Below are 14,624 nucleotides of genomic sequence, written 5' to 3'. Positions count from 1 at the left end.
CACCGCTTCTCGAGACTCGTTGGCCCTCGGAGTAGCGTGCTCTCTCAACTGAGCTGTTACATCACTCTCGCCCCGACTACCCTCTCATCCTTTGTTGCTACTACAACCATCGCCATCGTTAACAACCTTCCACCCTCCTAAAGCTATACCATACTCTACCCTGATGGGATTGTATTTCCCGTCCTGATTGTTCTAGTGCTGAGATAGCTTTGTGGTTGACGGGGGTTGGGGCTGGTTGTTGCCGGTACTTGTCTCCGGAAGTTATACTCGCCGTGCTATCGCCATGGCGTCACCACATTCAAGGAGCTCTAAGAGCTCGAAGGAGGGCTATCATGAGGTGCTGATAGGCCGCTACACGCGGATGGATCATATCGGAAAGGGTAGTTTTGCTACCGTGTATCGAGGCGTCCATACAGTGAGTTACAGCTTTGATCCTGTTCCCCCCCACGGACCAACCTTTTGCGTCCACCTTCTTCATATTTTATTGAATATTCCCTATTTCTAACCTATGTGCGTATCCTAGAAATCACGGACATACGTTGCCATCAAATCGGTGAACCTATCAAAGCTCAGTAAGAAGCTAAGGGAGAATTTGACCTTGGAGATCGGTATTCTCAAACGCCTGGTTCACCCTCATGTTGTCGCACTGCTCGACTGCCTCGAGACTTCATCCCATATACACCTAGTGATGGAGTATTGCGCTTTGGGCGATCTATCACAGTTCATCAAGCGACGGGATAGCCTCAAGGACCATAAGTACACTCGGCATATGATCGCAAAGTACCCAAATGTACCCGGTGGGGCTTTGAATGAGGTGGTTGTCCGGCATTTCCTGAAGCAACTGGCAAGCGCCCTTAAATTTCTTCGGGACCAGAACCTCATCCATCGTGACATCAAGCCCCAGAATCTGTTGCTTTGCCCTGCGCCGACTTATACGGAAACCGACCCCCAAGTGGCGCCGTTTAAATGTACCGAAGACTCGTTTACCCCTGCGGTGGGGCTAGAATCGTTACCGTTACTTAAGTTGGCAGACTTCGGTTTCGCTCGGTCTCTCCCGTCCACGGCCCTTGCAGAAACACTATGCGGATCCCCGCTGTACATGGCTCCCGAGATATTACGGTACGAGAAATATGATGCCAAAGCTGACTTATGGTCTGTCGGTACCGTGCTCTATGAAATGGTGGTGGGAAAGCCACCATTTAGGGCGACAAACCACGTCGAACTGCTCCGGAAAATTGAGAATGCAAAAGACGAGATCAAATTTCCGGTAGATAACCCTGCTTCTGATGAAATCAAAACACTTATTCGCCACCTTCTGAAATTCAACCCTGTGGCTCGGGTTACATTTGAGGAATTCTTCGCGAACAACATTATCACGGGCCCAATACCGGGCTTGGTGTCCGAAGATGCGCCTGCTGCGCCTCGCCAGTCGTCACCAGAGGCGGCTTCTGCCGAAGCAACAGGATCTCCATCTGCTACTGATGACGCGGTGGATATCCAAGGCCTTAATAACCAAGGGGATGATCAAATCCGTTATCCGCCGCCCCATCGGTACGTGCCTCACAATGAGAGGCCACATAGCCCCGCGACTTCTACCCCCATGGGCAGGACTAGGAGTGGAGACAGACCTTCCTCAACCGCGAGACAAATATCCACGGCTGCCGTCCCACGGCGGCCGGATGCGGTATCCCACGCAACAGCGCCAGGACGACAGGAACTTGTAGATCGCTCGTCGACGTTTAATGCTATAGAACGCCAGAGAAACCGACAGACGTTCTCTGGTACCCCGTCGACACAACGGCCCGTGGAAAAGACAAAGGAGGAGCGGGAACTCGCTGCGCAGGATGTCGCTTTTGAGCGTGACTATGTTGTTGTGGAGAAGCGGGCGGTTGAGGTCAACGCTTTCGCAGATGAGTTGGCGCATGACCCAAGGACCCAGAGTAAAAACACTGGTGCCCTTCCCCGGAGGCAGACGACGCCAGCTCTTCCAACAACAATGCAGGCATCGCCCCAAAGCTCTCCCAGCAAAGCAATCCAGGTGATGCCAGGTCGGTCTCGAGCAGATTCGGCGCACAATCGCCATCCGTCCTACGAGCGGCGTTATGGCCGGAGCCCTACATCGGCAACATCAGCTATCTCCAAGGCCCTGAACATGGCAAGTGGTCGCTTGTTCGGCGTGGGATTCTCTCCGCCTTTGAATGTTACCAAAGGAGGGCGCTCACCCCCTTTGGCTTATAACCCTTTCCCGGCTTATCCTGCAGCTAATGCTGGTCTCTTAACAATTGGAGACGGCTCTAGGCGTCAGGCAAACGCAGATGACGATACAGGAACGGTCAAAGAGATTGAAGATTGCGCTTCCCGGAGTGATGTTGTATACGGGTTCGCGGAAGTGAAATATAAACAACTAATACCGCTGGCACCGTCCGCCCAAGGCGATAGTATCTCCAATGCACCAGGCTCGGATTTCGGAAACAGTGATCTAACGGCTGATGCCGCTGTGACCCTCTCAGAAGAAGCGCTGGTTCTTTATGTCAAGGCACTATCCCTCCTTGCCAAGTCAATGGACATTGCCGGCCTTTGGTGGCGTCGCCCAAAGCGAGGCGACGCCATGGCCGAATACAGCGTTAGTCGATTTGATGATTTGTCAGTTCGAGTTAATAAGGTCGTGCAATGGGTCCGCGGTCGATTCAACGAGGTGTTGGAAAAGGCGGAATTTGTTCGACTCAAATTGATTGACGCGCAGCGACGTCTACCCTCAGACCATCCTTGCCACCCTAATAACCACTCGCTCGAATCAGCTGGCTCTGGAGGGTCCGTGGATGTCGTGGTCAGTCCTGGCGTCACGGCCGAGAAGCTGATGTACGACCGTGCATTGGAGATGAGCCGAGCAGCGGCGATCAACGAGCTCACGAGCGAAGATCTCTATGGGTGCGAGATGGCCTACGTGACGGCTGTTTTGATGCTGGAAGCCGTTTTGGAATCAGAGGAAGTACAGCATTCAGGAAGGAGAAGCAGCACTGACAAGGGCGACAAGATTGTACTAGATGGCGTGCAGGACGAAGACCGAGAGGTCGTCGTGAAGTGTAAGCCTAGTCCCCTTTTAATTCCCCGGTATACTAGTCTAACTTGTTGTGCAGTGGTGTCCAGCATACGCGCCCGGTTGCAGTCATTGCAAAACAAACTGGCTGTTCTCACCAAGCGACAAACTCCGCCGTCAAGCGGAAAGATGGTGCCGTCGAATTTGGCACACGTAACGGGGGCGACTGCTGCTCGATGAGCAAGTAGCACTTCTTGCATGCTGGATCATGCATGCCTTATATTCTTCGATTTTCTTTATATAATTGTGGGATTACTTGCGGAGTTTATCTATATAGGGCTAATTTTTTTGGACGCCGCGGGACCCTCCCACGGGGGTCCAGATACAACACTTGCAATTTGAGAGTACTGACATTGTTGGTACTATGTTTTTGGAATGTTTACATGGGCGTTTTGGCCTGGGAAGGGGACAAATTGCCTCTGCATACTTTACGAGAACAGATGATGATCTGACGCCATGGGTCGGAGTTGCTTGATGGATTATTATTATATTGTATATAGCGAGTTCGCACTACCGCAATCACAACCAGGTCGATATTAATCGTGTTCATCTGTAGAGTTACATCCAGGCGATTGCTGCAGAAAGCGCCAAATTGCGTGATCGGTTTTGGTGTGTCATGCCGGAAGCAACGTTGTGAGGGCCGCGAGCTGTGAGTGGCACCAGTGGAGCCCTACCTGGGCTGAGTTTTCCCTTATTGCCTCTTCCACCATCACGCCGAGCCCTTCCCGACTACGTACAGTATTTGTAGTCATGGCCCGGGCACTCTGGATGGGCCCGACTCTGTATAGAGTTTTGCCTCTCCCGTTCTTTCTGGTTCGCCGGCCGACTCTCCTGGCGATCGCGTGCTGGCGGCTCGGTTTTCCCCGGCACCTACTTACTTGACAGTCTCGACTCTCGACTTTCGACCCTTCTCGATCCAAGCTTTTGATTTACCTTTTCTTTCACTTGCCTGATGCCCAGATTCTGAACTCTGAGTCGCGGCGTTGCCGAGACCACAATCCTTCCACTGTATACGACCCTGAGGCTTTAGCGTGAGCGTGATTTGATTGCATCAGTCTTGACCGCAGCACATCATCACCACCAGCTTATATATCTATACTTTTCCACGCCACAGCCCGGCTCTCGTCAACCTGCTCCTCTCTTTTTCACCTCCCAATCTGTGTCCTGCTCCACGATGGATATCACTTCGGGAAAGGCCCCTAAGAATGAGATCGCACCGGAGACGAAGGCCGTTGAAGACGGCCCTCGCCGTGCAGATGGTGTCACTCAATTGTGTAGGTATCGCGCTGACGCGGGTTATGTATTCTTTTTCTAACACTTTACAGACGAAGGGAACATTTTCGATACAACGCCCGAAGATCGCCGCCAGATCGGCGTTGTCAGTGCATCCTTTTTGATCTTCAACCGAGTCATTGGGACCGGTATCTTCGCCACCCCCAGCACGATTCTGTCGTTGTCTGGAAGCGTTGGCCTCTCTCTGTTCATGTGGGTGGCTGGTACTTTGATTGCTGTTGCCGGTACCGCCGTCTACCTGGAATGGGGCACTGCGATCCCCAAGTACGTTCTACTTCTGAGATGGTGTGGTTTGACCATGTTGATGCTGACCTGGTTAGAAACGGTGGTGAGAAGAACTATCTCGAGTATGTGTACAAGAAGCCAAAGTTCCTGGCCACGGCAATGTTCGCGGCCTACGCCGTCCTGCTCGGATGGGCTGCGAGCAACAGTGTCGTCTTTGGACAGTACATCCTCAACGCGGCAGACGTGGAGGTCGACCGATGGAACCAGCGTGGAATTGGACTGGCGTGTGTAACTGCCGCGTTCTTGATCCACGGGTTTGCATTGAAATGGGGTCTACGCCTTCAAAACCTTCTTGGGGTTGTCAAGCTTGTCATCATTGTCTTCATCGTCGTTACCGGCTGGGTGGCTTTGGCTGGTCATACTAAGATTGAGACTCCTCACAACTTCACCAATGCCTTCGAGGGAACCACTGGAAGCGGATATGGAGTCGTCATGGCACTGTACAATGTCATCTGGTCCTTTATTGGCTACTCCAATGCCAACTACGTATGTTAGCCGTGTTGTTCCTTTATTGCTTTCCTCTAACATGTACCAGGCCCTGAGCGAGACCAAGAACCCCACGCGTACTCTGAAGATCGCTGCCCCTATGGCGATTGGGTCTGTCGGTATCCTCTACATGCTCTGCAACGTCGCCTACTTCGCAGCTGTCCCCAAGGACCAGATGCTCGAGTCAGGCCAGATCGTGGCCGCGGTCTTCTTTGGAAACATGTTCGGGGCTCGCGCAGAGAAAGTCATGTCTGTCTTCGTGGCTTTATCAGCCTTTGGAAATGTCCTATCCGTCATTTTCTCCCAAGGTCGAAGTACGTTGCCATCCCTTTCCCAAAATCCGGATAAACCGCTAACTTAACCACCAGTCGTCCAAGAACTCGGCCGCGAAGGTGTTCTCCCCCTCTCAAAGCTCTGGGCTAGCAACAAGCCTTTCAAGTCCCCTGCTGCCGGCCTCTTTGAGCACTGGGTCGTTTCAGTCATCATAATGCTCGCCCCTCCACCGGGCGATGCCTACAACTTCCTCGTCAAGTATGCTTCCCCCTAAACCAAACCGTCACCAAATTTATAAAAGATACTAACCAAATTCTAGCCTAATTTCCTACCCACTCGCCATCGTCAACTTCTTCGTCTCCCTGGGCCTCATCTACATCTACCTTACAAAAGACAAAAACTTCCCGGACTGGTCCCCCGGCATCCGCGCAACCCTCCCGGTAACCATTTTCTTCTGCCTCTCAAACTTATATCTCGTGATTGCTCCCTATATCCCGCCGACGGAGGACCAGAACGTCTATGAGCAGCTGCCTTACTACCTACACTGCGTGGTGGCATTAGGGATATTTGGCGCGGGCGCTATATATTATCTTATTTGGGCTGTTGCAATGCCGAGACTCGGGGGGTATGTTCTGGTTAAAGAGACGGTTGTGGATGCGGACGGGTGGTCGAGGAGTGTTTTTACCAAGTTGCCCACTGCGAGGGTTAAGGCGCAGCAGCGTGGCCCTGCGGTGGATTTTTAGTTGTTTGCTCGAGTAATGTAGCATCGACCGTTAACTATGGGAAGCGATTATATTCTTGTAATAATTAATTTGCGTTGCATAGCATAGCATAGCAATTTCTTATGACACCGGCGTTATTATACGGGGTTGCATAATAGTTTTCATTCTGGACTAAACGAGCCTATTACGATCCACAATAAAATATGGCAAGAGACAACAAAAAGTAAATAAGATAAGTGTATATGTCCCAGCCGTCTATGGAAGCCCACCCAGGAAATCCCCTGCAAGAGAGGTAATTGTCGTGGGCTCCTCAAACTGGCTGGTGTACGGTCTGGCAAGCACTGCATAAGCAGCCTAACATGCACATGCCTTGCTATTAAACCCGTATATCAGGTTTATCGGCATCTGCTGAGAGAAAAGCTGCGTGAAAGAATGATATATGTATGGTTTTTTAGAAGAGTTTGCGGGCGAGGCGTCAACTTATGGGACCGGCCGGTGATGGACACGTGACAGACTAGGCTGTTTTTGGATGGGCTGGTCAGGCATTGATAAGGCTACAATGGCATTCATTGACAGGCCGACCGCCTACCGCAAAAAAACAACCGCGGCCGTGCTCATTCTGCCGTCTGGGGATTGAGATTTGCAGCTTTCTTTGTCCTTGTCCCGATCTCAACAGCTTTCAGTTTTCATTGTTCAAGCCAATTGGAGCTGGAACCCTCCCGTACCAACGTTCTCCCCCCTTTCACTCCTTACTCCAACTCAGTCCCTCGCTCTTCCGTCATCTGTCATATCTGGGTGGGGCCTTCTCGTTCATGCGTCGCCTCTCATCGACGCGGCTGCCGCAGCTGCTGAACTCAGCACGGCCACCGCTTTCTCGACCCCCCAGAGCAGCACCCCTCCTCTCCTCTCGTTTACTTTCTGTCTCAGCTTCTGCCCCTCCTTCCTCCTTCTCTCCACCTCGCGCCAACCGCCCTTCTCGACGCTCCCCCCTATCTCAGTCTTCAAAACGTTATTGCTCGTATCGCAGGATGTGTGGTTCTCGTCGTGCTGGGGTCTCTGGCTCGACCAACGTCCCTGACCGTGAGGTTCTCCCCGCCAACGTTAAGCCAACCCACTATGACTTGACTCTTGAGCCGAACTTTGAGACCTTCAAATATGACGGAACTGTCGTCATCGAGTATGTAGCACTACGACCCTTCCATGACCGATCCCAAACTGGACCTTGAAACTGACAATTCCATGTAGCTTACAGGTTGTCGAAGACACGACGTCCATCTCCCTCAACTCTACTGAAATCGACATCCACACAGCTGCCGTGTCCTCTCAAGGATCAGTAGTCAGCGCGTCACCCGAGATTTCCCTCAACAATGACAAGCAAGAGGCTACAATCAAGTTTTCGGATGCTATCCCCGCCGGATCATCAGCTCAACTTAAACTGACCTTCACTGGTTCTCTCAATGACAACATGGCCGGTTTCTACCGCTCATCTTACAAGACGTCGGACGGTGAGACCAAATACATTGCGTCTACTCAAATGGAGCCGACCGATTGCCGGAGAGCTTTCCCTTGCTTCGACGAGCCTGCGCTCAAGGCTAAGTTCACTGTCAATTTGATTGCGGACAAGAGCATGACTTGCTTGAGCAACATGGACGTTGCTTCAGAGAAGGACATTGAGGGCGGGAAGAAAATTGTCAAGTTCAATGAGTCTCCGGTCATGTCTACATACCTGGTGGCTTTCATTGTCGGCCACTTGAAGCATATCGAGACCAAGGACTTCCGTGTTCCCATCCGGGTTTATGCTACACCGGATCAGGACATTGAACATGGCCGCTTCTCTCTGAACTTGGCAGCCAAGACGCTTGCCTTCTACGAAAAGGCCTTCGATAACGAATTCCCTCTTCCAAAGATGGACATGGTTGCGGTTCCCGATTTCAGTGCTGGAGCTATGGAGAACTGGGGTTTGATCACTTACCGTATCGTTGATGTGCTCCTGGATGAAAAGACCAGCAGTGCGTCGCGTAAGGAGCGCATTGCTGAAACTGTTCAGCACGAGCTTGCCCACCAATGGTTTGGAAACTTGGTTACCATGGATTTCTGGGACGGTCTATGGCTCAACGAAGGCTTTGCTACTTGGATGTCGTGGTACTCTTGCAACAGCTTCTACCCCGAATGGAAGGTTTGGCAAACATATGTCATCGACAACCTGCAGAGTGCGCTCTCCCTTGATTCTCTCCGCAGCAGTCACCCCATCGAAGTGCCCGTGAAGCGCGCCGACGAGATCAACCAGATCTTTGATGCCATCTCGTACTCCAAGGGATCATCTGTCCTGCGCATGATCTCAAAGTACTTGGGTGAAGACACCTTCCTGCAGGGTGTTCGTGACTACATCAAGAAGCACGCTTACGGCAACACACAAACCGGCGACCTGTGGTCGGCCCTTGCGGATGCTAGTGGCAAGCCCGTGGAGGAGGTCATGGATATCTGGACCAAGAATGTTGGATTCCCAGTCGTCTCTGTGTCGGAAAACCCAAGCTCTTCATCCATCAAGGTGAAGCAGAACCGGTTCCTCCGCACGGGTGACGTTCGTCCTGAGGAAGACAAGACTCTTTTCCCTGTGATGCTTGGATTGCGGACAAAGAAGGGAGTTGACGAAGACACCGTGCTGTCAACGCGTGAGGGAGAGTTCAAGGTTCCCGATCTCGATTTCTACAAGCTCAATGCCGATCACACCGCAATTTACCGCACATCTTACTCCCCTGAGCATCTAACCAAGCTGGGCAACGCTGCAAAGGAGGGTCTGCTTACTGTTGAGGATCGCGCAGGTATGATTGCTGACGCCGGCGCATTGGCTGCCTCTGGTTACCAGAAAACGTCCGGTTTGCTATCGCTGCTCGCCGGATTTGACAGCGAGCCTGAATTTGTTGTTTGGAACGAGATCTTGACTCGTATTGGTGCCCTGCGTGCCGCTTGGATCTTCGAGGATTCCCAGTCCAAGGACGCATTGGAGGCCTTCCAGCGTGCCTTGGTCGGCGAGAAGGCGCAGAAGCTAGGATGGGAGTTTTCCGACAAGGATGACCATATTTTACAACAATTCAAGGCCCTCTTGTTCAGTGCCGCTGGCAATGCTCAGGAGCCGACTGTAGTCAAGGCCGCCCAGGACATGTTCCAGCGCTTCGCTGCTGGTGATGTCAGTGCCATCCACCCTAACATTCGCGGCAGCGTCTTTTCTATCGTCCTGAAAAACGGCGGTGAAAAGGAGTACAATGTTGTGTATGACCGCTTCCGCAATGCCCCCACCTCTGATGAGAAGACCACGGCGTTGCGCTGCCTTGGTACGGCCGAAGATCCAGCCCTCATCAAACGCACTCTCGGCTTGGCCCTGGGTGACGAGGTCAAGAACCAGGACATTTACATGCCCCTTGGCGGACTCCGCACCCACGCCGCCGGTATTGACGCCCGATGGAATTGGGTGAAGGAGAACTGGGACACCCTCTACCAACGCCTGCCCCCTGGATTGGGCATGCTCGGAACTGTTCTACAAATATGCACTGCCTCATTCTGTACGGAGGCGCAGCTGAAGGATGTTGAGAACTTCTTCGCCAACAAGGATACCAAGGTAAGTTTCCTGTATTCTCCGTTCAGGCTGCGCATGACTAACACTTTTTTTAGGGCTTTGACCGTGCTATTGAGCAAAGCCTCGACGCAATCCGCGCCAAGGTCAGCTGGGTTCATCGGGACCGTGCAGATGTTGCAGACTGGTTGAAGTCGAAGGGGTACTCCAAGGAAGGTGGCAAGCTCTAAACCGAGCAAAGTGTATTAATTCAGCGAAGGAGGTATAAATAATTGTCCATGGTCCATGGGCACCCAATACTATAGAAATTCACCACTTTTCAAAAAGGACCCGGTTGTGGCAATAGAAATAACGCCTGTAGACTTGAAGACAAACTGAGATAGCTGTTATTTCCACCCTCCGCTTCCTGACGGTGACAAGAGTGGGGAGCCCTGAACTTCCTTGTTTAGGGTAACTTGCAAGCCTGAGCAATACTAGGTAGACAACTATGAAATGGCAGTTTGCAAGAATATTGTTACTCCGCAGCGATAAGTAGGGAGCTCTCGGTCGGTGCCGTCCTTGGGTACGTCTTCCATCTTCGTCGGCAACCTCCGACACTCAGACCAACAGCAAACCGACATTCATTGTCCGTGGTATTCATCAGCAGAGCACTGAAACGTTTCTGGGAACCGTGGTTGAAGTTCAGTATTTCCCCGACTTTGGGCTTCCCCACTATTGGTCAAGCGACAGTTGTACCTCTCATACCTATTTCCCAGATCCCTTCGCCACCCCAGTTGCCTTCTTAATGATGCACAACCACCCTCGATAATGCTCCAACATCGTGCCGATCTCTCAAAACATCTACAAATATGGGCACTTCAAAGGGCAGTGTCGCTCCGCCGATGGCATACTGCTCAGGATACTCCGACGACATCGACGTCATCCGGGAGGGTGAATATCCCTTACTAAAAGGTCAGTACAACACTCGCCCCAGCGTCATCTAAGATGACATCGGCGTGCTAATCAGTTTGGACTCTACAGACACAACCTACCTCGACCATGCGGGCACTACGCTCTACGCAAAGTCTCTGATTGACTCGTTCAGCCGTGACCTGACCGGGAATCTATATGGGAATCCCCATTCCATGTCCGCCTCGTCGCAGCTCTCGGCACAGCGTGTAGATGACATTCGTCTACGCGCACTTCGCTTCTTCAATGCGGACCCGAACGAGTTTGATCTTATTTTCGTGGCGAATGCCACTGCTGGCATTAAACTAGTTGCGGACGCTTTTCGGGACTCCCCACGCGGCTTTTGGTATGGGTACCATGTCGATGCCCATACCAGTCTGGTTGGAGCCCGGGAGCTTGCGGAGGCAGGATCTAGGTGTTTTGTGCACGATGAGGATGTGGAAGCGTGGATTTCCGAGCTGGGCTCAGCGGGTCGAGAGTTTCCTGGCCTATTCGCGTATCCTGCACAGTCAAATATGAATGGACGTCGATTTCCGATGCGATGGTGCAAGCAGATACGCCGTCGGTATGCAGATACAGATAATCGTGTCTATACCCTTCTTGATGCGGCTTCTTTCGTCTCGACGTCTCCGCTCGATTTCAGCGATGCTACGTCTGCTCCAGATTTCACGGTCCTTAGTTTCTATAAGATCTTCGGTTTTCCGGACCTTGGTGCATTAATTGTCCGGAAGGATGCGGGTGGTGTGTTTGAGAACCGGAAGTATTTTGGCGGCGGCACGGTCGACATGGTTCTGACCGATGTGAATCCGTGGCACGCGAAGAAGCAGACTTCGATTCATGAACGGTTGGAGGATGGGACGCTTCCGTTCCACAGCATAATCGCTCTGGATTCGGCATTTGAGACTCACCGTCGTCTATATGGTTCTATGCACAATGTCGCTTCCCATACGCAATTCCTTGCAAAGCAGCTGCGCCACCGAATGGCTGCTCTCAGGCATTATAATGGGGCAAAAGTCTGCCATCTCTATACGGCACCCAATTCGACTGAGCAAACCCACTCTCAGGGTCCAATTGCTTCCTTCAATATAAGAAACAGTCGTGGTATGTGGGTTGGTAAATCCGAGGTGGAAAGACTAGCAAGCATCAAGAATATCCAGATTAGGTCTGGAACGCTTTGCAACCCGGGAGGTACAGCTGCGAACCTAGGTTGGACAGGGACTGATATGCGTCGCCATTTCTCCGCTGGGATGCGGTGCGGAGATGCCAACGACATTATGGATGAGTGGCCAACCGGGATATTGCGAGTTAGTTTGGGTGCTATGAGCAGCAAAGGAGATATCGACAAATTTATGGCTTTCCTAGCGGAGTTTTATGTCGATAACCCCCCGGAAAGCTTATTGGTACCACTCATGGGAGATGTATCCTTACAGCAACCCAGCTTCTACGTCGAGAGTCTTTCCGTCTATCCGATAAAAAGTTGTGGTGCCTTCCGAATACCGGATGGACAGCGGTGGGAAGTGCGTCGAGAAGGATTAGCCTGGGACAGGGAATGGTGTCTTATTCACCAGGGTACAGGTGCAACACTCAGTCAGAAGAGGTACCCTCGCATGGCGCTCATTCGGCCAACAGTCGACCTTGAACGTGAGATTTTACGCATCGCTTGTGGGGATACACATTCCCCTGAAGGGAAAGCTCTCGAGATCCCACTCAATCGCATGAGCACCAACTCCATTACTACCTCACTATGTCAGAACTCTTCCAAACCGTCCACCGTCTGCGGCGACAAAGTGATTCTCCAAGCATATACCTCAACAACGGTATCTAATTTCTTCACAAGTTTCCTCGAAGTACCCTGTACATTAGCAAGATTCCCTCCACGATCCTCGACCAGATCCTGTACTACAAAAATCAGAACTCAGAACCACGGCCTCCAAAACCCAATCATGCCAGGCTCATTCCCTCAGGGACCTTCTTCCTCACCAACACCCACACGCCAAAACCTTGGCCCCATCCTCCTCGCCAACGAAAGCCCCCTTCTCCTCGTCTCCCGTTCATCCGTGAACCGCCTCAACGAATCCATCAAGTCCAACACTCCGAGCAACTCTCCCAGTAGCAAGAAGGCCGTCGCCGCGGACGTCTTCCGTGCCAACGTCGTCGTGGCAGAGAACCTCCCAACAGCCGAAAGACCATACATCGAAGATACCTGGGAATCGCTGGATGTTGGGCCCGAGAAGCTACGCTTTAATGTTCTAGGCTCTTGTGAGCGATGCCAGATGGTCTGCGTTGACCAGTATTCTGGCCAGCGCGGTGAAGAGCCTTACGCTACTTTGGCAAAAACGCGAAAGCTTGATAGGAGGATACTATTTGGGAGACATATTTCGCCTGCTGGTGAGGGTGAGTGTTTAGGGACCGTCATGGTTGGGGATGTTGTTACGCCGTCTTATGATAATGATTCATGATGTTGATGTTGATATTGATATTCTTTGGGATGACCGTATCCCGGTTCATAGCGTCATGTATGTACCATAGCAGAATTTACTTTTTGGGGGTGTTTTACTCAATATTGAATATTGAATGTACCCTTGTCGCGAAGATATTTAAGTAGGGATCACGCTCCTGTATCAAGTAAAGCAGTGTGTCTTGCACACAAGTTCGTATATGGAAGTCAAGTAAATATCTATTGGTACAGTACATGCGAGCGAAAACGGAAACGAATATTGTAAAACCTGTGTCCTTGTGCAATCCAAAGTCTCCTTCAGCGAGCTGTACAACCGAGGACCCGAAAATAAACCGTAGATAGTACATTATACAACTCATCCAATGCAAACGCGAGCAATTCACCTCTTGGGCCACTTCTTCCACCCACGACCGTGACCTCTCTATACGAGTAAAGCAATCAGTAATCAACTCTTGAAAGAATGGTGTAGGGATGATGATGGTGGTGGTGAAATGGGAAATGAAAATGAGACGAACCTGCTTCCACAACCTGATCAACTCCGGCATCTCAGTCATGGCCTTCCTCCTATCCTCAAGTCTACCCTCCATAGTCCTCTCCCACTTGTGACCCTTAACCTTCTGTCCAACACCAGTACCCTTGACCTGCAATCCGCGCTCCGCGCGTCTCGTCTCCTTATACTCGGTACTTTTCGTGCCCGGCGGCAGCAACCCCTCAACATTATATCTGATAGCGAGCTTCACTAGCTCCGCCTGCTGGCGCAGTCCAAAGCGAGGACCCTGCCATTTCCCCGTGCGGTAGTTCTTGCGCGGGAGAAACGGATTCGGGTGTTTCGAGTTAGATTGGAGGAGGGCTCGCGATATCGAGAGTTTTGGGTCCTCGTGCTTGTAGCCCTTTGCGTCTCTGTTTGGTGTGTATGGGGAAGGAAGGGGTTCTGTTTCTGTAGGCGTGGGCGATGGTGGGAGCTCTGCTGGTGGTGTGACGGCCGCGGAGTAGTGTTGGGGAGGGTAGCGGGCGAAGAAGTTGCGGAGGCGGATGGGAAGTTGGGTGAGCATGCTAGTCGTGCCTGCTGCCTGAGGGGTGGCCATTGTAAGTGACTGAAGGGCCAGTACTCCGTGGCGTGGCAATTGTTCAGGCTGTACGGCGGGAGAATAATATCGTTGGCACTGTATGGGGTGGATGGACGATTATCTTTTGGAGTTGAGAAATTGCAGAATCGGCGCTAAACCGAATTGGGGGGCGGAAGAAAAAAAGGGCGGCGCGCGATTCCAGTTCGGTTCTCGTGGCTGGGGATTCGATTTGATCTCGGAGCTTCATTGTTTCTGTTCACGACTCTGTCTAAGACATCCTGCTTGCACTCATTGGAAATCCACTTCCCCGTCTAACTGTCTACGGGTATCTTCGATTCAATCACTTCTTCCTTCTTTTTATCAGCCTTGCGGTATCTCGTTGTCTCAGGCGGCTGTTTCGCAAACGGTGCTTGTACTCTGCAGT

General features: G+C 51.8%; 5 protein-coding genes across 5 annotated transcripts; 4 read left to right on the top strand and 1 right to left on the bottom strand.

Moving 5' to 3' along the window:
* Positions 1 to 283: 283 nt before the first annotated feature.
* Positions 284 to 3,277, top strand: atg1 (serine/threonine protein kinase ATG1; the record flags this gene model as incomplete). The annotated part of the gene is made up of 3 exons (XM_041700245.1): positions 284 to 415; positions 524 to 3,083; positions 3,138 to 3,277. 3 exons carry the CDS (start codon positions 284 to 286, stop codon positions 3,275 to 3,277), a joined length of 2,832 nt encoding a protein of 943 aa, XP_041553250.1.
* Positions 3,278 to 4,271: 994 nt separating this feature from the next.
* On the top strand, positions 4,272 to 6,177 carry APUU_21487A (high affinity methionine permease; the record flags this gene model as incomplete). The annotated part of the gene is made up of 6 exons (XM_041700244.1): positions 4,272 to 4,371; positions 4,423 to 4,654; positions 4,711 to 5,161; positions 5,211 to 5,475; positions 5,530 to 5,692; positions 5,754 to 6,177. 6 exons carry the CDS (start codon positions 4,272 to 4,274, stop codon positions 6,175 to 6,177), a joined length of 1,635 nt encoding a protein of 544 aa, XP_041553249.1.
* Positions 6,178 to 6,968: 791 nt separating this feature from the next.
* On the top strand, positions 6,969 to 9,957 carry APE2 (M1 family metallopeptidase; the record flags this gene model as incomplete). Its single annotated transcript, XM_041700243.1, has 3 exons — positions 6,969 to 7,333; positions 7,402 to 9,772; positions 9,826 to 9,957. 3 exons carry the CDS (start codon positions 6,969 to 6,971, stop codon positions 9,955 to 9,957), a joined length of 2,868 nt encoding a protein of 955 aa, XP_041553248.1.
* Positions 9,958 to 10,575: 618 nt separating this feature from the next.
* Positions 10,576 to 13,134, top strand: hxB (putative molybdenum cofactor sulfurase protein (HxB); the record flags this gene model as incomplete). The annotated part of the gene is made up of 2 exons (XM_041700242.1): positions 10,576 to 10,678; positions 10,748 to 13,134. The coding sequence occupies 2 exons, from the start codon at positions 10,576 to 10,578 to the stop codon at positions 13,132 to 13,134; spliced, it is 2,490 nt and encodes an 829-aa protein (XP_041553247.1).
* Positions 13,135 to 13,512: 378 nt separating this feature from the next.
* Positions 13,513 to 14,218, bottom strand: APUU_21484S (mitochondrial 54S ribosomal protein mL59; the record flags this gene model as incomplete). The annotated part of the gene is made up of 2 exons (XM_041700241.1): positions 13,513 to 13,554; positions 13,649 to 14,218. 2 exons carry the CDS (start codon positions 14,216 to 14,218, stop codon positions 13,513 to 13,515), a joined length of 612 nt encoding a protein of 203 aa, XP_041553246.1.
* Between the last annotated feature and the right edge of the window lie 406 nt (positions 14,219 to 14,624).

This window comes from Aspergillus puulaauensis, chromosome 2 (assembly GCF_016861865.1).
Source record: "Aspergillus puulaauensis MK2 DNA, chromosome 2, nearly complete sequence".
NCBI classification, from domain to species: Eukaryota; Fungi; Ascomycota; class Eurotiomycetes; order Eurotiales; family Aspergillaceae; genus Aspergillus; species Aspergillus puulaauensis.
The sequence above is the reverse complement of the archived record's forward strand: the minus strand, read 5'-3'. Positions and strand labels throughout refer to the sequence as shown.